The following is a 20,740-nucleotide window of genomic DNA, read 5'->3' on the forward strand; positions in this document are numbered from 1 at the left end:
TAACAAAAAGGAAAAAAAAAAAAGAACACGCTTTAGTGGGAAAACACACGTACGTCACTGAAGTTTAAGGAAGAAGTGGTCGCTGTCCGGAGACATCTTGTGTCGTGAGGGGACGTGGTGACACTAAGGCCATCTAAAATTGTCGCCACGCATTAAAAGGGTCGCCCTCCGGGGATGAGATCTCACATTCTTTCCTTTTATCACTCCCAGTGCCCGACACCAAGTCTCTTACCATCATGTCAAAAATCACATCCATCAGCCTGACAGCATCATATGCCAGTGAGACCAGGGGGGTTTGAAAAGGCCATTCTCTTTTAATCTTTGGTACTTCTTGACATTTTCACACATGAGTTCCACACACAAGCAGAGACAATAGAGCAGTAATCCAATACAACAAAAAAAAGAACAGACATTTTAGTGGTTGCCGGGTATCCGAGAGAGAAATGACACAATACAGCCAAGATACAATTTTTTCTGTTCTCATGTTTTGCATACATCTACCAGCTCCAGTGTTTTAAATAGCCATGCTGCTTGTTTTGGTCTGTGCCCTGAGGCAAAGGGTTATCTTACAGCAGTATGCGAAACAGATGCAGGACAACACAGCTGCAGAATTCATAAACAGGGGGCCGTGCAGCGCAGAGGAAAATGAGGCATGCCCTATCACTGCACCACAGTCGAGCGGAAAACAGGGGGGAAACAAAACCAACGGCGCTGCGAAATCACTGTGTTGTTTTGCACAGCAGGTTAACTGCTATATGCGAGCCATAATGTGGGCCCTTCAAACACTTCTGGGCCACACTTGTGATTGCAGAGAGGCATTCCCCGCTATATGTTGCCTTTAAGGGAGTCTGCTCAAACAATGCAGTGGGAAAAAAAATGTCTCATTTCGTTTGCCTCTCTCCCTCACTCTTTTAGAAATGGGCAGTAGATTGAAGAGGGCCAGAAGGCAGTTCAGGGTATAAAAGGCAGTGCAGCATTTAAGGGGGCGGTGGGGGGAGGCATGAAAAGCCACAACATAAGTGATGTTTTTAGCAGGAAATGACTTGCATAAACAACCTCGCTAGATCAGCTGGCAACTTGTTGGTGTATGCACAAATTACACTCCTCTCCTTTCATCTCAAAACTGAATTCTGAAGTTGTTCATTGTGAGATTAGGATATTCCCGAGCCTATACTTTTCGGAAAGCATTCGGAAGCTGCATAGCTGTATAGGCTCGGGAATATCCTAATCTCACGATGAACAACTTCAGAATTCAGTTTAGGCTTTCCTCCCTGTTCCCTGTTTATCTAAGGCTTGTGATATCCGGAAAAAACTGACAGACAACATTTCTTGGAAACATTAGAAGAACAAACACTGCATAGTCAGTTAATTGCCATTACCTAATGCCTACCCCAAATCTGAACTTTTTATGGTATTGTCGCACTGCCCCCTGGAATAACACGTGAATGCTAATGTTGGATTTACAGAAATAACGATAGGTGGTTACTTTTATGCATGCGTTTATCCAGTGATGTCCAGGACAGATATATTACATTTGACCAGTAAATGTGTCTGTCCTGAATCCTGAATCCTGAAACCTGAGCCCTTGACCTTGGTGTTTGTAGCATCATGCTCTGCCAGCTGAGTGTGTTGGTGTGTGTGTGTGTGTGTGTGTTTGCATTATGCTCTGCCAGCTGAGCTCTGGGAGCCGTGGGCCAGAACTGTGCTTTCCCTCTGCCCCTGGGGTGAGCAGGTAATGAAAGATGGGGGTCAGGAGAGAGGCGGGGAGAGAGACATCTGGGGGTAAACATGGCATGCAAGTTTGGTGTGTGTGTGTGTGTACAATTGAGCATATGTGTGTATGTGTGTGTGTGTGTGTGTGTGTGTGTTAGTGTCTGTCTGTAATGTGTGTTTGCATGTTTGTATATAGCCATTATGTTGGTGTTGTTATGTGTAGTATGCATGTTTGTGTATTTAACTGTGTGTGTGTGTGTGTGTGTGTGTGTGTGTGTGTGTGTGTGTGTGTGTGTGTGCCTGTCAGGGTGAGAGGTAGAGGCTGCTTGGTGAGATGGTGGCCTTGTTGTGTAGTCAGAGGATATCGGCGCTCTACCCCCACTAAAGGGCTCTCAGTGACACACAGTCTGACTCAGGCCTATGTGTGCAGCGCCTCTCTCTCTCACCCACTCACGATTACAGCAGAGTATTTTTCAGCTCCTCTAACAGTAACGTTAGCCTAGACAACCAGGTAGCAAAAACACAACTCCACACACACACACACACACACACACACACACACACACACACACACACACACACACAGAGACACACACACACACACATGAGTAGAGAGGAGAGCAGGGGAAAGGCCATCAGGGTGAGGGGGAAAGTGCAAGAGCACAGCCTCAGTTTGTTAAAAGCAATGGCTTCCCCTCGAAACTCAAGCCCCTAATGGCACACTAAATGTCTCCCGACAAAAATAGACTGTGTGGCAGATGGAGTGTAAGAAAGGCATGAGAGAGAAAGAAGGAAGAGAGAGAGAGAGAGAGAGAGAGAGAGAGAGAGAGACATCAGAGACGGCACACAGTAAGCAGACGGGTTAGAGATGGCAGCGTGAAAAAAATTGACAAGCTGAGCTTTTCACCGCGACAGCCACATGAAAAGCCACGGAACGAAAACATGAGCTCATAAACAGAAACCTCTTAGGCCGACAGGAGCAAAAACGAACTGCCATTAATCGGCGTGTATCCATAAAACCACTGGATCTCCGGCGTCGAGGGCTCTTTCACTGGCCCAGTCTAAGCAATAAGAGTTCATTTCGGCGCACTCCTCTTCATCACTCATCTTCATTTTCAGCAAGGACCACTCTTCTGTCAATTATATCATCATTTCCAATCTCCTTTGCAATGACGTCCTCTCCTCCTCATGGGTGCTTGGCATTCAGAAACATTAGGTGCCCGGTCAGGAAAAGGGGTAAAATCGGCACAGAAAAAGTGAAACAGACTCGATGCCATTTGGGTTTTTGCGGCTACACTGGCATTTTCCCCCCAAAGTGTCTACAAAACACATCAACAGTTGAGAAATTAGTGTTTCCTTCAAGTTCAGAAACTAGGACAGAGCCATCCCAGACAGTCCTTTTTGGTCACTCGGGGCACCTGTAGGCCATGGAACTTCCAGCTGCACCCCCCCCCCACAGCAGCTGTAGAGCGTGTCCTACTTTCACTGAACGCAAAAGGCCACAAGAGAAGCAGGGAAGGCAATGGCTCTTCAATTAACCAGCCAAATGCTACCTCTCTCCTCCTGGGTCTTTGTAGCGAACCTGGCCCCTCGGGGGAGAGGGGTCAGGGGTCAGGGCTGGTCCCTTTGGCGTTTGGGCGCCTCCTGTTTCTTCTTGAAGCTCTCCCAGTAGGCCGGGTCCTCTTCAGAGAGAGGCAGGGCCCCAGAGACCAGCTCACTGAAGCTCAACACGGTGAACTTAAGAGGCACGGAGGCAGGGAGGCGAGGCTGCCGGTGCTCCTGTTCAGAGAGAGAGAGAGACAGAGAGATGAATAGAGAGCATAACAGCGTGTGGGAGAGAAATAAATGACCAGGAATGAGAATTGACCAATAGAGAGAACAGAGAGAAATGCTGTAAAAGAGAGAGAGAGAGAGAGAGAGAGAGAGAGAAGGAGGAAAGAAAGAGCGGGTGAGGAGGATAAACAGGGCCTATTTTTGTACTCTTGAGTGTTTGTACACAATGGCGCGGGCTCTGTGTTTGGGGTGTGTGAAGCTGTCTCTCCTCTTCCATCTTTAATGACTCACCCTTTCGCCCGCCGGTCCTCTGCCACCCAGGGCCACCGCCACATGATGGTGCTGGTCCAGCGGGCACTCCTGCAACGGCACATTAAACAGCCTCAGACGACTACCACAACACAAGACCACAACACAAGACATTACCAATCCACTACCCATTCAATGACGCAACAGGCTGGCAAGCTGTCTTTCGTGGAGGTAGACAAAAAAATGCAGCGTACAAGTGTTGGATTTTGCGAATATTTTCCCCAAAAACATTTCTGAAAGGGAGGCTTCATCACTTCTGGGAACAGACACGTGGAAACATGTCCTGTTCTTGCCTAAGATTGAGTCGTCATGACAGAATCATTCACTCCCTTCCTCCCTTTCCTCTCCAGCCTCCGCGTCTCCTCTCCTCTCCTCTCCCCTCCACTCCTCTGCACTCCCCTGCCGCTAAATCAATTACACAAACACCGTGGCTCTCATTCCCTGCTCCCCGCTTAACTCATCGCACCCCACCTCTGCTATTATCTGCCACCGACTCCGGGCCTCTGAGCGCCTCTGTGCAGACGCTGCGCCCATTACTGAGAGCCCATTTCCATTCCGCCCAGACGCAGACGGCTTCGGTAACAAACACACACACATCTGCGGCACGTGCTGGGGAAGACACTTACGCATGTAGAGAGAAGCAGCGTGGCCTCGGGATAAAGGTGAGAGAGAGAGAGAGAGTGTGTGTGTGTGTGTGTGTGTGTGTGTGTGTGTGTGTGTGTGTGAGTGTGTGTGTGTGTGTAAGAGTACACTCAATAACATCCCCCAAAACATTCCTGGCGGGGGTCTCCAAAGAGAGTCCATGGGAAAAAAATGAGCTTCTCCAGAAGATCAAGGGAACCCACTCACTGCGCCCCTCTCCATAGCGTCACTTTGAAGTGTGGAGCAGACGTGAGGAGACGTGCATCTGGGGTCGACGGGTGCTCAGCGGCCTAACAGATCCAGCTCTACATCCTCCCAGCGCCGAGGGGTGGGGGTGGGGGGACTAGCTTCTCCTGGAGTAAGAGGACGACTGAGACTAGGGGAGTGGGGTTCTATCCTGGGCTGGCCTCCCATCTGGAGCAGAGTTTCTTCCTGTCAAACTGTTTTCCCCCTCCTCGTCACTGTCACCATGTGCTTGCTCAAGGGGGCTTGGGCCTCAGGCTCTGTAAAGTACCTTGAGATGATGCTCACAGTTAAGGATACTACATGAATGAATGAGACTGAATCCGAATTAGCCTTGCAATAATGCATGCCCACGATCACCAGCAAGAAATCCTTGCTATTTTTGCTTGTTTATTTGTATGCAAATCCAGGTGTTTTTCTGGCCAACGTGGGACAGCTCAGGCAGGAGGCAACCTGTACCACTGCTGATTACAGCCTCCCTCTGTATGTAGCAACAAACACACACGCAGAGGCAGCACGCTGCATCCCTTATCGTTGTTGACAGCGCGGGTGACCCCTCCTCTCTTTACTATCCAGGGCTCTAAATATGACATAGCTCACGCTAGTGGCCTCCTCGTCTTCCTCGGCCGCGTCTCCATTATCCCTGGCCATGGCGGCGGTGAAGGCCTCACACTGTTATTAAGCTAAGCCTGCAATTACTTGGAGAGCCTCAAAGGAGACCTTCCCCTGCTCCTGCTGACACACTTCTGCACCCACTCCAGCACACTCTGACCTACTCACACCACACACACACACACACACACACACACACACACACACACACACACATACACACCACAGACACACACCACAGATGTCTTCGTTGACCCTTACGCTGGTCGAAACACAGGAGGTCAGGGGGGTGGGGGGGTTTCACCTCGACAGGTGCCGGTTGGAGAGCGAACGCAACCCTGGAGAGTGGGTGTAATGAGAGCATCTGTTGCAAGGCTGCAGAAGGCGCTAATAGAAGCGTTTCCATGCGGGGCGGCTGTGCTGACGAGCGGATCCATTTCCTTAACGCCAGGGCTCTTACGAGGTCAGGCAGCCGGGGTGAGCCGTGACGCACTGGCTCACCGCGACAGGCGAGGTGCGAAGGGGGGGGGGGGGGGTGATGGGGACACATCGATGTGCCCTCTGACACCTCACTTCCTGCAAGGAGGGGGAGGAGACGCAGAAAACCGAGACCTCTGACCCCCAGATAAGAGCGCCTGCGGGGCCCTTCTGATCGAAATGGCCTGAGCTGATGTGGAGAACACACCCTCACTCTCTCTCTGAGCTGATGTGGAGAACACACCCTCACTCTCTCTCTGAGCTGATGTGGAGAACACACCCTCACTCTCTCTCTGAGCTGATGTGGAGAACACACCCTCACTCTCTCTCTGAGCTGATGTGGAGAACACACCCTCACTCTCTCTCTGAGCTGATGTGGAGAACACACCCTCACTCTCTCTCTGAGCTGATGTGGAGAACACACCCTCACTCTCTCTCTGAGCTGATGTGGAGAACACACCCTCACTCTCTCTCGGAGCTGATGTGGAGAACACACCCTCACTCTCTCTCTGAGCTGATGTGGAGAACACACCCTCACTCTCTCTCTGAGCTGATGTGGAGAACACACCCTCGTTCTCTCTGAGCTGATGTGGAGAACACACCCTCGTTCTCTCTGAGCTGATGTGGAGAACACACCCTCGCTCTCTCTCTCTGAGCTGATGTGGAGAACACACCCTCGCTTTCTCTGGCGACGTGGCCTAAATCACTGATATAGTTGTTGAGAATCACAACAGTAATATGGGGATCAGGTGTGGCAATTCAGTGAGGTTTTTTTTGTGTGCAAAACAGCTGACAGAGGAGGCATCAGGAGACGAGCGAGAGCGAGAGAATGAGAGAAAACGTAAATGAGAGGAGCAAGAGGAGCAAGAGGGAGAGAACCTTACACAATGCTTTATTCATGTGCCTGCCTCCTCTTGTGTCACCCATCTGATGATCAGAGTAAACGCTCCCGTTGTTTAATGAAAGGCCTCCGTCAACTCACTTGATCTTTGTCCTTGATCTCTGAGACTGTGTCTGTGTGTGTGTGTGTGTGTGTGTGAGAGAGTGTGTTTGTGTGTGTCTATGTGTGTGTGTGTGAGAGTGTGTGCGTGTGTGTGTTTCATCGCTGGTTTGTCATCAAGGCTGACTGCCTCATACGCCTCTCCTCTCGTGTCGTTAGTGGTTGTACATTCTCTGTGATTGTTCTGCACCAGGGCCCTGAAGAACAGTTAAATGTGTCTGTTCTTCTCTTCTCCAGCCGTGGGGGGTGCAGCCTCCCGCACGCTCCACTGAGCTCCTCTCTTTTCAGATGCATATTAAGGTACCTTGCCAGAGGTTTTCAAGGTGACTCTCCTGGGGAGAATAAAGTGGAAATGGAGATGGAAGCGTAATTTTCTCTCTGTTTTTTTTTTCAGCTTCACAACCCACAACCCATGTGAAAGTGAGGGACTGAGTGTGTGTGTGTGTGTGTGTGTGTGTGTGTGTGTGTGTGTGTGTGTGTGTGTGTGTGTGTGCGCGAGAGAGAGAGAGAGATTTTGAGCTGATGAAGTACATCAGGTAATATAAACTGAAAATGCTCCTATGAGAGAATGTAGTGCCAATCCAAAGTTAGACATGGGCGACACCTTATGGTCAGAAATAAAACCGCAGCCTTTGAGAACCAGTGCTGCAGTATGGCAGAGGCTGTGACATTAAAGCGCTGTGTGAGGCTGTGAATTTCCGTAACGCAAAAAGGTGACAGAGGCGATATGCAGAAGGAGAGCGATCTCCTCAAAAGCCGCTATAAATCTCTCTTAGTGTCATTGAGAACATACGTTTACCGAACATACACTTCATCACGAAAAACTGTTCTCTTCTGAAAAAGACAATACACTCACAAAACATACACAACACAAGGAGTGCACAGTATAAAGAGCACGAGGGTCACAACAAGGGAGGGAACATGTTGTGTTCATATCTTATGTTCTGTGTAGTTCCTTAAAGAACGGCTTCAGGGTTCCCTTCTTCAGCATACACAATGTGTCAAAAGATGGGTCAAAATGTACAGTTGTCAGAATGACTGGACTGCACTGGACGAGCCCAGTCCCCTGTCAGGTAAGCATGGCATACACATGCCTCAGACAGCACTGTCCACACTCCAAATCTAATATCTCATACTACTTACCTCAAATGTCCAGTCTTCCTCTTCCTCCCCATCCAGGTGCATTCTGGTCTCCGTGTTCACCTGTCCCTCCAGGATTTGCACGGGTGATATGTGGAACTCCACCCGTTGCAGGTCGAACCCCAGGCCTGTCCCGATGGCTTTGATGAAGCTCTCCTTCAGAGCCTGGACACACAGAGAGGACACGGACTATTACCCCAAACTAGAGGTTTATCAGTGACAGAATAATGTGTCATTTATGCGAGCATTTCTTACCAGAGACTACAGTGGAAAACTGACTTTGCGAACAAGAACACTATTATGTCTTACTCACTTTGTTATTAATTATATATACTAATTTACAGCACTGTACAGATCTATTAATGCATGTGGTCTCATGGATAGGTCTAGGCTAGGGGACCGGAGATTTATTTAGTCTGCCAGTACAACCACAACAAAAAGGTTCCCGTTTTGGGGATGGAGGACCCATTTGGTCCAATCTGGCCTCGGCCCTGAGACGGACTGATTGGAGTGGAGGGTTGGTCTGGACCCCTCGTGAGGAGGTGAGTGGGAGAAGAATCAGTGGCAAAGCCCCGAGGTTGCCATGGTTACCCAGTGTCGGTAGAACATGTGGAGCTGCTCCCATTCCGCCCCCCTGGCCCTGATGGTCTTCCACTCGTGCTCCGTGAACTGCCGCGTCATGAGCCGGAAAAATTCTGGGATGGATCCGGTGCCTGAGATGCGTGCATGTGAAAACACAAAGGGAACGAGTGGGTAAGTGGATAAGACGACAGAAAAAAAAACAGAATTATTATGTTTACATTTAGTACATTTTTTGTACATTTACACATTTGTATTCATTATATTGGCCAAATATTGTATTTGAAGTGACTTACAAGTGGGAACGAGTATGCCACAAGAAAACAGCTAGCAAAAAAGCATTTAAAAACTACATTTCAGTTCTCAACAGACAAAAGTGCTACATAGCTGTCAGGAGTTGAGTTAATCACAATTCCCAATTGTATTACAATCAGAAAAGCATTTACAACAAGTGCAGGCAAATATGGCACTGAACTGGTGTCGAAATGACACTAACAATTCCAGTATGCCGTTTCTTTCTCAGGTAGGCACTGAAATCTCTCATACAAGGTGTGCATTACTGTGCTGACAGGCGCTTTCAATGAAATGAATAAATGCAAACACGTGCTCTTTTTCTTCAAGGAGTCAGCCTTGGCTACAGAGATACAGCCACGTGCAGAATCCACCACCACTGCACGTGCTCCTGCAGCTTACATGGTAAGGCAAGGCTCTAACACCCCCACAGCCTGAGGTTCAATTCCCAGGGAACATACATAATGATGAAATGTACAGCCTGCCAGACTGCAACTTGTCTGAATAAAATCATCCACTAAATGTGAATGCAAATGAATGCAATTTTGAAGGGGTAAAGATGGAGAACTGTTGAGCAACAGAGACACCAAGTGGCCAAAGTTTGTATTACATTTTCTTCTCCTGATTCGAGTGTCATTCCAAGAAGAGAGTGGCATCCGAAGGAGACGCCACATTTGCATGGTGCCAGAAAGGGTCACAAAGCTACAAGAAATCCCTGCAAAAACTGAGACAGCTGAATTGTTCGACAGATAAAAGAAACCAGAGGTATAGGTCTTCCTTTTCCAGAGAAACTGCACAGGCCATACCCACAGGCGTACAGTTTCCCCAAGCCTTTGAAACGGAGGGGAGTTATTTCAGAGGGGATTTTGTGATTGTGAGAAGGGATTTGAAAGAGAGCCACTGACATTATGACAGGGTTGTGAGAAAAGATTAAAGTTCTGACAGCTCGAGGTTGAAGCAAATAGGATTTAGTGTGAAAGAGATTGAAATAGAGCCTGGAAAAGCTCAAGACACCTCAGTAGAAAAGGCTAGTTTGCTCTCAGAGAGTCAAACGGACCTTGATCAGGACCCAACACGAGACTCCATTCCTCATATATCTGAAATGTTTCAAAACAATGACCATACAATCTGATATGGGGGTATTTTAAGGCCTATACAACACAAAAATACACACAAAAAGCATTTTTTCCATGTCTGTTGAGAGGTTCTTCACTCAATGGCATTCTAATCCTACGCTTCCTACTGTACAATGTGCCCGTTAGCACTGACTGCTGAAACCCCAAAGCAGGATCTGTTTTATATTCAATCCAGACATCCAAATATGAACTGATTCTTGGTCATAGCATCCAACACCTGTCAGACCAACATCACCGCTAAAGAAGACTATGCAGTGGTCTCTCTCTACCTGGTGCAGTGGTCTCTCTCTACCTGGTGTGGTGGTCTCTCTCTACCTGGTGTGGTGGTCTCTCTCTACCTGGTGCGGTGGTCTTCATTACATCTGCTCCAACATGCAGGCCAGGCTCTGCAGCCAACACAGCATAGTCTCCCTGGTGGGACACGTTGAAGCTCCACCTCGGCTGTCCAGCATCAGCTATGGGGTTGGCCACAATTGGCTTCCCTCTGGCAGTCCTCTCCAACTGGATTTGATCCCAGACTATCCCCATCTTCTCAGACACGAGTTTACGTATCAGAAGTCTCCCAGCCTAACATACACGAAACACACACAGCAGACAGACATGCATTAATTTGTGATATTCATGAAAATAACCAAGTCAAGGGGAACTGGGGTATCAGGACAGAACAGAGTGACAGTGATCATTCTGTCTTTGAGTGCTGAGGGAATCATGTTTAAAATGGTGTTCGGAAGGTCCCATACCATGGCTGACTTGGCATCTTTGGCAAACACAAACTGTCCAATCCGCTCCTTCTCCTCACGCTGCACGCACCGAGCAGCAAGCAACCACTCGGCACGAGTCGGGGACCACGACCCACAACGAAACGCCCAACGTACACCCTCCATACTACTAACAGTTGGTATGTAAACAGTATCAAGAAATATCCCAGAACATTATCCTGTCAATGGCAATACTGCCGTGGGAGTCTCAATATGGCAGCCCTTAATCAAATACGTCAGAAAAATGTAATACAGAAACCTAACTGCGGCCAAATATAGCTTAGAATAGATTCGGCCTCATTTCAAAATGCGCTAAAGTCATACTACAACAAAATGTGCAGTCGCCTGTGGCTGCTTCGCACACTGCACATATCCGGAAGAAGTTGATAAGACGGGTTACGCTAAAGTGGGAGTGACACAAAACGGACCAATCGCAACAATGTTTATGGTTCATGCCCCAGGGTCTGGTTCCGATTTGTTTTGCCATTGATTTGATAAGAATGAGCTTTTGACATATTCCTACCCCGCCACCTCGGTAAGTTTTGTGGAAATGCCTACGTTATTCATGCATTTATGTGTATGCAATTTGTTGTTAAATGACCATGAGCTTCGCGAAAAAATGGCGCAGCCGCTAACTCGCCAGATGTTGGTCACGTCAGATTCGTAGTATGCCTAGCGACTTACGTTCCTACTATCGCTAGCTGATTAGCTGGTTACTCGATTATCCAAATCAAAGCAAACATAGAATAAAAAAGGACATTGCTTTGTTGCTAGATACTCCAGTACTTTAGTTTATCAGCCTATTGCAACCGAAGAGTCGACCTAGAAGAGTTGTGGATGAGCTAGTACATCGGTACACACATTAAACGTGTAGACCAGCCATTTAATTTGAACGGTTAGTTGTTTTGCAGGGTGACATCTCAGCAACTGCGCTGAAGTTAGATTCATTCAGGATATTCGGAGGACATTCAGCTCAGTTGATTTTACAAATATGATTAGTTATTCAATTAATGTAATAGCTATAACATTGTCTTAGGAAAATATATACACATCCAGTAAATTATCCTGTTATTTCTCCCCGTCCTACTTTTCACAATACTTAGGCTCCTTTTTCGATTTTACCATCACACACTCCAATTATAGGTTTGAAATTCTGCTTCAGATTGCAATAACTAATTCTATGAGGGACACATCACTATTAAAATAATGTCATTGTTCTCTTTTCAGCCATTTTTATAAATTTATTTTTTACACTCACTCATTTCATCTCATAAAACACCTTAACACCTCTTATTCTACAATCAGCCAAGTAATGAATGTGTATAACATTGTACACATATACACGCATACATAACATGTAATTGACACAACTCTTATGGTACAGCCAACAAGGCTATGTTAAAGATGCAGTCTGCGATTCTAATCCCATACACCTTTTGTCAAATTCAGTGAATTGCAGGACACGGCCCTCTAGCCGGCTGTTCAGTGCTTGGTGCTCAGAACAACTCTGGAGTTTGTGCATAGCCCTGGCTCTGTCAATGGGAAACAAACACAGTGGGTCGGAACGAGTCATAAACAGTCCCAGGCAATCTACACTGTGCTTCAAGAGCACAGAAGAGAAGGATGCAATTTGATTAGCTGTTGAGCTCAAGTATCAACAACCTTTCATGAAACTGAATCACGGACTGGATCTTTAAACTCCTTAGAATTTTTGTATGTCACATGCAAGCAAGAAGAGAAGCATGTTTTTGTTTAATTCTGTAGCTACGTAGCATTATTAGCAAAACAAAATTCCTAACCTTTCACACAGAGGGTCACCCTAACTTTACATGCCAGTATATTTTTGTGTCTTGCACATATTGACAAATAAGTCATATAATTATTTCCCTTTCCCATAGCTCTTGTCTTCACAAACACTATTTTCAGTAACCAACCTGATATTTCATTTGTAACAACATGAGAACCTATAGCTAAGTACTACTTTGGGAGTATGACCATTTTGGCTTCATTCTCTTTCTGATGTTTAGTTGAGTGAAACATTAGAGGAGTGAATGCATGGGAGAAAGCTGCATGTATTACTTAAACAATTATTTGAATGTGAACTTTAATAGTTGCATTTTTGTAAAGAAAAAATGTCAGGATATATTATGTGTCATTATTCTAGTAACCACTGGGCTATAGTTGGATGAGCCACAGTTCTCGAAGTTGTCAAGTCTGCGGTGAATAAGGCAAATCATAACCTGCCGTTATAATAATCACTCATCCTGGGACTCCTGTGGTGATTACACACATATGATTGTGGTAGATTGTAGACTCCCTCTCCTCACCTGCTTAAATGTCACCAAAATCCTCATCACTCCACATCTCTCCAGTCAGGAACTCCCCTGGGTTGTGATGCGCTGTCTAGATGCGCTCTGTTTGTGTGTGACTGTAAACAGTGCATGCTAATCCACTGCAGGTGACGCGTAATGATGCATTGTGAGTTTTGTTTGTGTTTTCCTTTCTAATCGTGTATACTTTTGTGTCTTGTCTTCAAATCTCCTTCAGGGACTGAGCAGGCAGGCACCTACAGCATCCACTTTGCCTCATGGGCCCGGCAAAGCCCCTGTACCTCTCCAGCCTTAACATACATCTCCCTCAGAAGTAGCCTACTGACAGGAGCACTGCCTGACCCCCTCATCTCTCCAGCCTTAACATACATCTCCCTCAGAAGTAGCCTACTGACAGGAGCACTGTCTGACCCCCTCATCTCTCCGTCCCCAGTAGCAGGACCTTTACCCAACATCTCTTTGGGTTCCTTAATTGGTACTTCTGTCTCCCCCTCACTCTGTCTCTTCCTCCCTCTCCCTCTCTCTCCCTCTCTCTCTCTCCCTCTCTCTCTCTCTCTCTCTCTCTCTTAACTACCTGTAGCACTCCAGAGTCTCATCTCTCTCTCTCTCTCTCTCTCTCTCTCTACCAGTCCATTCTGGCCCATCTTTTTTCTCCTCCCGCCTGCTCGCTATGTCCTGTCTGACCCCTGCGATGGACTTCCTGCAGATGAAGCATCTGAAGCGCAAACGGAAGAGCAACTACAGTGTGAAGGAGACGCAGACGCTGATCCGCGAGATCCACAAACGGCGCGACGTGCTCTTCTCGCGGCAGCAGAACACGGCCATCAACGAGCTGAAGCGCCGCGCCTGGGACGAGGTGGCCGACTGCGTCAACGCCCTGGGCGAGGGCGAGCTGCGCACCGCCGCCGAGGTCAAGCGCCGCTACCTGGACTGGCGCGCGCTCATGAAGAGGAAGCAGATCCGCGCCGAGCTGGCGTCCGGCCTGAAGAGCGAGTACGAGCAGCCCTGCCTGTCGCCCGACGAGAACGAGGCCTCGCTTAGTGGCGGGGATCAGTCGCTGGATGTGAGTGGGTTCGCCAAGGAGGCGGCCTGCGACTGGCAGGACCTGTCGGATCTGGGGGAGCCGAGCAGCCACACGCCCTCAGGGGTCAAGATGGAGGATGACGATGCTAATGGATACAGTGTAAGAGATGGGGTGAGGGGTGTGTGTGGTCCTCTTTGGCTCTCTGTAGATAAGGATGTGAGTAAAATCAAGATAGAGGATGAGGAGGGGTAAGCTGTTCGTGTGAAGTATCTGTGCTCTCATGTAGGCACATGATATAATTATGTGGTTATGGGTACTTCACCATTGAACAGGGACTACTCTTGCGATTATACATGTGATAATGCAGAAGTGCTTTTCTGGCTTTTCCCTTTCCTGTGGTATGTTATATTGCTTTTTTTGGCATGTGAACAAAAGCCTAAAGTGCACGCCAGAGGGAGTAACTCTCTCCCGCAGAAAGCACTTTTCTCAGCTGCCTTATTGACCAGTGACGATGTCATTGCCTGTGGAGCTGACCAATCAGAGCATACTATGCTCATCGGGGGTTGGGGGCTTAAAGACAGGAGCTCTAACAAAGTGTTTCAGACAGAGGGTGAATATAGATGTTCAGTATGAGAAGAATAATGTGCTCTTAGATCATTGAAGCATGTAAAGCTATTCTAACCTCCCAAAATGAAATTATGAACATTCAAAATGAACATAAGGGGTCCTCTTTAACAATTTAGTATGTTACACAAAATAAGGAGGAAGGAAACTCGGATCTGATCGGTCTGATCGGTCTGATCGGTCTGATCGGTCCCTATCCATGCATTTCTATGTATTTACTTGTGATCCAGTGTGTATGTAGACATGAACTGCTTGTGACTTGGCCTTGCTTGTGTGGTGTTGTGTTGGCAGCTGGAGGGCGACACGGGAGGAGAGGGTGAGGGGGACGGAGAGGAGGATGATGACGACTGCTTTCCCTCCATCTTGCCTGACATTGACCGCGAGGGACGTGTCCCAGAAGTCTTTGCCCACATTGATGAGTTTGGCATGCTCAGCTCCTCCAAAGCCTCCTCTGTCAGCGCAGGAGGGCGGGACCTGGGCCTAGGAGTGGGCATTGGCGTTGGCATGAGTGGGGTGGGCATCAGCCTGGGCGGGGCCAGTATGGGCATGGGTTTGGCTGGAATGGGCCTAGGCGGGGCTGAGACCACTGGCTTGCTGATCACCTTAGAGAAGCAGCGGCTGGACCTGGAGAAGCACCGCTTGCAGGTGGAGTCGGAGCGTCTGGCCGTGGAGAAAGAGCGCCTCCTGCTGGAGAAGGAGCGCCTGCGGCAGGCTGAGACCGATCGCGAGCGCCTGCAGCTAGAACGCGAGCGCCTGCAGGTGGAGCGCGAGCGTCTGCGTCTGCTCATGTGCCAGACGGCCGCCTCCGCCCAGCACGGCATGCCCTCTTCCACCTCCGCCGCCACGCCCAGCACCTCTTCTTCGTCATCGTCTTCCTCCTCGAGCGCCCCCACCTCCTCCACCCTGGAGGGAGACAAGGACAGGAAGCCTTTCTGGCACCCAGCCATGGATTTTGAGACAGAGAAGCTGAAGCTGGAGAAAGAGCGCCTCATGCTGGAGAAAGAGAGGCTGCAGTTTTTCAAGTTCGAGTCAGGCAGGCTGGCGATTGAGAAAGAGCGCCTGCAGGTGGAGAAGGAGCGATTGCAGCTACATAAGGACGGGCAGCAGATGGCGCTGCATCAAGGACACTAACCAGAGACATCATGCTCAACCTCTGCAGAAGGAGAGAGAGATAAGCTCTGTAGAAGGAGAGAGACAGGAGCGTGTGGGCAAGTTTTGGGCAGGAGAGATAGAGAGAGAGAGAGAGAGAGAGTGAGAGAGCCAGATGGTGGAGCAGAGGTGGGCGAGAGAGGTGTGTGTGGGAAAGACGCATAGCAGGACATCATGCGTGCAGACAGTGAACGGACATCGGTGGAAGAAAGGTGTTGGACCAAGCCTGTTCGATATGCCACGCAGGAGGTTGTGTTTGCATGCTGTTACAAAGTAATGGAAAGATATGGTCCAGTGTGTTTGCTTCTTCCTGTTCCCTGACAGTATCACGGAGGGCAGCCCTCTCTGATGCTGCCAGCGCACTGGAGCTTCTGTTTTATGTACCATAGTGCTTTCCAGTTCGTTGTAGGGCGTTTGCATTTCTGCCTATTGTCAGTTTGTTATGGTAAAACAGATGGCCAAATGGGACTCAAATGCTGTGACTGTTCATGTGTGTGTGTGTGTGTGTGTGTGTGTGTGTGTGTGTGTGTGTGTGTGTGTGTGTGTGTGTGTGTGTGTGTGTGTGTGTGTGTGTGTGTGTGTGTGTGTGCGGTAGGCCCAGAGATTAGTCTCTGCATCACACAGACACAAGATGGTGCTCGCTATGATCTATTGCTATGATGAAAAAATACCCAGCTCAGCAGCATCCAGAAATCAGTTGCGGAAGACAGCAGTCAATACATCATTGTAGTGGTGTTTTTTTTTTTCACATCATGTACCGGTGATTTCCATTTCTGTCAATATGTTTACCCCCTCCAAGTCTTTTATGGTACCTAAATAGGAAAAAAAAACTTTTGTAGTTATGTATAGTAGTGGAAAAAAAATGTGTCCCTGTATAGAGGGAGATTTCCCCTCTTCTGAAATGTGTCTGTTCAGTACTGTTGTATCATGTACAGAGTGTAGTCTCTATGGCGATACAGAAGCACAAAATTAAGTGTCATTATATATATATGTGTATGTATGTATATATACATACATATATATGTACAGTATGTGTATATATATACATATATATGTATCTATATAAATGGGTAAAGCGGGATGTCTAATATGCCTTGTGACTTTATTGAACCAGTCCTTTATTTTTTATTTTTTGTAATGTTTCAGATGTTGTATTATTGCTGGATGATTTCTTGAGAGGATCTTTGCCTTTCTTTTATATTCTTTTCAGGCGCTCTGCAGGTGCAGTATGTTTGGAAAAGCAGAAAAATTGATATGTGGTCCTTTTTACTGCTCTGACTTTTAAGATAAATAAAAAAAGATTGTGGATTTCTTGGAACCTTTTATTTTATGTACAAGCCATCGACTAGATGTCTTTGAGAACCCCATTCATCCTCCAGTCGATCATCCAAAATGGCCACCTGATTGATTTTTCCCTTATAGACAGAAAAATACTTACAAATGGTCTTTTCTGTGTGATATGAACATGCAATTGCCAACTTGAGATAGGATACTAAGTCAGTTCATTTGAGTGACAAAAATGACCCATGCATTATATCAGCTAACATCAAGGTGTTCAGTTTCAGTCCTCTGTGACGCTCTCTGGCAGGTAGCTGATCTATATTTCAATGTGATGGTCCTAAAATGTCACCTTAATACACTGCTGTACCACAAGTGTCATGTTCTGAGCTCAATAAGCTCACTGCGGAAGTGTGCTTCATGTGTCTGGAGCAGACACTGAACCGCTGCATATCTTTCTTGTATGTAATATATCATCTTATCATGAGGAGTCTACAGTATGTGCATGAGTCAACTACTCTGAGCCAGGAGTTGTCTTGCGTAGGTGCACTTTCCACTGGCTAGGTGCACTCTGCTCATGAACAGATGACAAGAGAGTAAACTGTCAGGAGCTGTAACATCTTGAAGCTACATTGAAGATATAAAAAGTATAAAAAGAGGACAGAAAAGCGAGAAGGAGAAGAGGGTAAATAGTAAGTTGCCCAATTTTTCACGTAGAAAGGTTTAGTTTTTGATCAACTGTCCTTTTTTTGCCCATGAACACGCAATGTTAGCAGGCTCATTCCTATGGTCCCAGGGTCCTATGTTCCCCAGATTTATACGGCACTTAATTGGAACATGACAAAGGGTCCTATGGTCCCCAGATTTATTCGGCACTTAATTGGAACATGACAACGAGTCCTATGGTCCCCAGATTTATACGGCACTTAATTGGAACATGACAAAGGGTCCTATGTTCCCCAGTTCTACAAATGTGCTATGCTTCCAGGGTCCTATGCTCCCAAACTCTATATAGCACGTAATTTGAACTTGAAAAAGATGTTTCCTAGCTCTGTAACATGAGCTATTGTGTGTTTATATAGTTGTTTTAAAGCCTTAATTTAAAAGTGGATACAACAACTGGATAATATTTATGAAATATTTTAAAGAGAAGATTTACAGTTCCAAAAACATTCTTTTGGTCATACTATACCTCTCTATTCACCCTCTATCTGAAACTACACAGAGCTACTTCGTCTTTAAGCCCACCCTTCCAATGAACCAAGTGTGCTCTGATTGGTCAGCTAGGCGGGCAACGAGATTGTGTCATCTTGTAACAAAGGAAAAGGACTGGAAATTCCAATGAGGTGTGTTGAGGCAGTTGAGAAAAGGGGTGTCAGTGGGAGAGAGTTGCTCCCTCTGGTGTTTGGCTACTTCAGGCTTTGTAACTGTTCAGACCATTTGCATGCACTAAAAACTATATAACAAAAGAAAAGGGATCATTACTCTTTTAATATGCAGGTCCTTGTTCGTTATGGTATAGTTCATGTTATCTATACATCCCATGGGTAAATATTGTCATTTTCCTCATGTCTTACCTTCTCCAGGCTGGGCAGATGGTCATACGTCTAGGGTAGGTTGTCTTAAACTCCGGCGATAAATAAAAAATTCTGCCTAGAGGTGGATTTTCTTCTCTGACAGGGAACATTTCCACGTGCCAATACAAACCATCACTTCCCATGTCTGATTTATATATTTCTGGCAAAAAATATCACATTCCCGTTTTTTTTCGTTCATTCCCGTTTTTGGAGGAGTGGCACATTATGTCTACATACTGTATCTCTGTATTAACAAGGTAGCAGGAGCAAACCTGTGTTATGGGTTCATGCAAATAATCTCTTGAATATCCTTGATAGACTCAACATTTTCTGACTTGAATTAAATGCTCTGTCAGCAGTGAATGAATGTCATCCATGATGTAAATATACACAATGACATTTTTTGGCATTTCTATTGACACATTGAAGACTAATTAGACTAAGGCAGGGGAAGAAATGCCGTGCCACCCCAGCGTATTTTCCACAAAATATATTTTAACTTGGGACAGCGGACAGCAGAAAAAGACATTCATCATCATCAATCACATTCATCAATGTAAACATACAGTAGCTCCCAACCTATGCATTCCCCATTCACGTAGGCTACTGACCACTTCTTCTCTTGTGTTTTATGCATCAGGGTCTTTCTCTGGAATATCCCATATTATCAGTATATCTACACATACAGTCTCCAGTAGCTTAGTGTTATGCAGATGAATACCTTTATATGTTCACGCTCCTGTTGATCCAATGCTCAGCTAAACAGGCTTTCACTCACCTGTTCTGTTCTGCTGGGGTTCTGGATGGATCAACTGCACCAAATAGCCAACAGTTTGTTCCCATAATAATTATAAGTAAAAAAGCAGTAAAGGATAACATTTCAGTCTAATTAACATTGAGATTAACCTTATATGCTCTTGCAATTAAAGCTTCAAGATCACTCTTTTGCATCATCGCACCCTACGTAGGTTATCCTATTGGGTAAAAGAGTGAAAGTAGTCTACTAAGAAAACCAGAGTTTCCATCTGAATTTTTTTTTCCCATAGAAAATAGAGCTGACTTCTTCTGCTCCTACAAGGTTCACCACATCAGTGCCAGAATGTTTGCTGAAACATTTAACATTTCAGCAAAGATGTAAGCTATACATTTATTTTGTCTCTGTACCCTAGCACCGAAGTTGCAAATGTAGTGAAAAATGTAGATTATTAAATTGAATATGTTTTGCAAGTTTGTACATTTTACATTCTAGGCCTAAATACATTCTCCAGAATGGAAATGAGATGGGCTATATTGACCTCAACAAATATATTGTTAGCTTGTCATGGAATCTAAGTAAGCAAAACACTTTCTTTCCTTACAGGCTCAAAATCACATACCCTGATTAACAATATAACAGTCTGTTCGATTGGACGCGGCCAGGGCATTTTCAAACATGTCTGACAAACTATAATTATTTGTCAAATGTAATTGTTTTGAACAGAAGAAGCACAACAGTGTATTCTTTCCATCTTCTTCCATTGTAATCTCGTCTGACGCGTTCAGTTTTAAGGGACTGCTCGATAATGCTATGGGTTGGCTTTAACCAAACCTTTCACTAATTAACTTTGGCCTTAATTAGCCACTTTGGCCACTTAGTGCCTTTGACCAGACCTTTACCTTTCTCTCTGAACTATCCCCTTTCTTGTGCAGCAGTGCACACGCGCACACAAGTATTACATTTCAAAATTATGACTGTGCCAAAGAAATGTCAGCTCTGTTTTATATTTATGTGACATTAGTGCAATAACAATTGAACAATGAATTTTGAAATGTGTCCAAAGCCATGACTATGCAGGACAGGTCAGCTTACTAACCCTCATTGAATTATGACATTTAAAACAATGATTGGGGGTATTCAAGTCTGACATTTTCTTGGCTTATGCTCTTGAAAATAGTATTAATTTATTGGTGCACAAGGGAAGAATGTACTACATCAGTAAATGCATTGCAACAACCCTTTAAAGGACAGCCTCCATCGCAGAGTTCAGCATTCTGTGGTATTATCTCTGCGTGTATATGTGTGCAATGAAAAAGACAGGGACTTCA

The 20,740-nt window shown here is 46.2% G+C and overlaps 2 protein-coding genes across 3 annotated transcripts; one reads left to right on the forward strand and one right to left on the reverse strand.

The window, feature by feature from the left end:
• Positions 1 to 290: 290 nt before the first annotated feature.
• aasdhppt (aminoadipate-semialdehyde dehydrogenase-phosphopantetheinyl transferase) lies at positions 291 to 11,045 on the reverse strand. The gene is made up of 6 exons (XM_031573101.1): positions 10,656 to 11,045; positions 10,254 to 10,482; positions 8,501 to 8,622; positions 7,913 to 8,074; positions 3,778 to 3,846; positions 291 to 3,492 (listed from the first exon to the last, which is right to left on the reverse strand). Exons 1-6 carry the CDS (start codon positions 10,797 to 10,799, stop codon positions 3,325 to 3,327), a joined length of 894 nt encoding a protein of 297 aa, XP_031428961.1. The 5' UTR covers positions 10,800 to 11,045; the 3' UTR covers positions 291 to 3,324.
• A 76-nt stretch (positions 11,046 to 11,121) lies between these two features.
• On the forward strand, positions 11,122 to 17,108 carry msantd4 (Myb/SANT-like DNA-binding domain containing 4 with coiled-coils). Of its 2 annotated transcripts, XM_012837883.3 has the most exons (4): positions 11,122 to 11,208; positions 13,221 to 13,478; positions 13,633 to 14,186; positions 14,943 to 17,108. In XM_012837883.3, exons 3-4 carry the CDS (start codon positions 13,674 to 13,676, stop codon positions 15,780 to 15,782), a joined length of 1,353 nt encoding a protein of 450 aa, XP_012693337.2. In that variant the 5' UTR covers positions 11,122 to 11,208; positions 13,221 to 13,478; positions 13,633 to 13,673; the 3' UTR covers positions 15,783 to 17,108. The 2 variants fall into 2 exon arrangements, with proteins under 2 accessions (XP_012693337.2, XP_031428959.1); XM_031573099.2 differs by lacking the exon at positions 13,221 to 13,478 and having other exon boundaries at positions 11,125 to 11,208.
• Positions 17,109 to 20,740: the final 3,632 nt, after the last annotated feature.

Source organism: Clupea harengus, chromosome 9, assembly GCF_900700415.2.
Source record: "Clupea harengus chromosome 9, Ch_v2.0.2, whole genome shotgun sequence".
Taxonomy (NCBI): Eukaryota; Metazoa; Chordata; class Actinopteri; order Clupeiformes; family Clupeidae; genus Clupea; species Clupea harengus.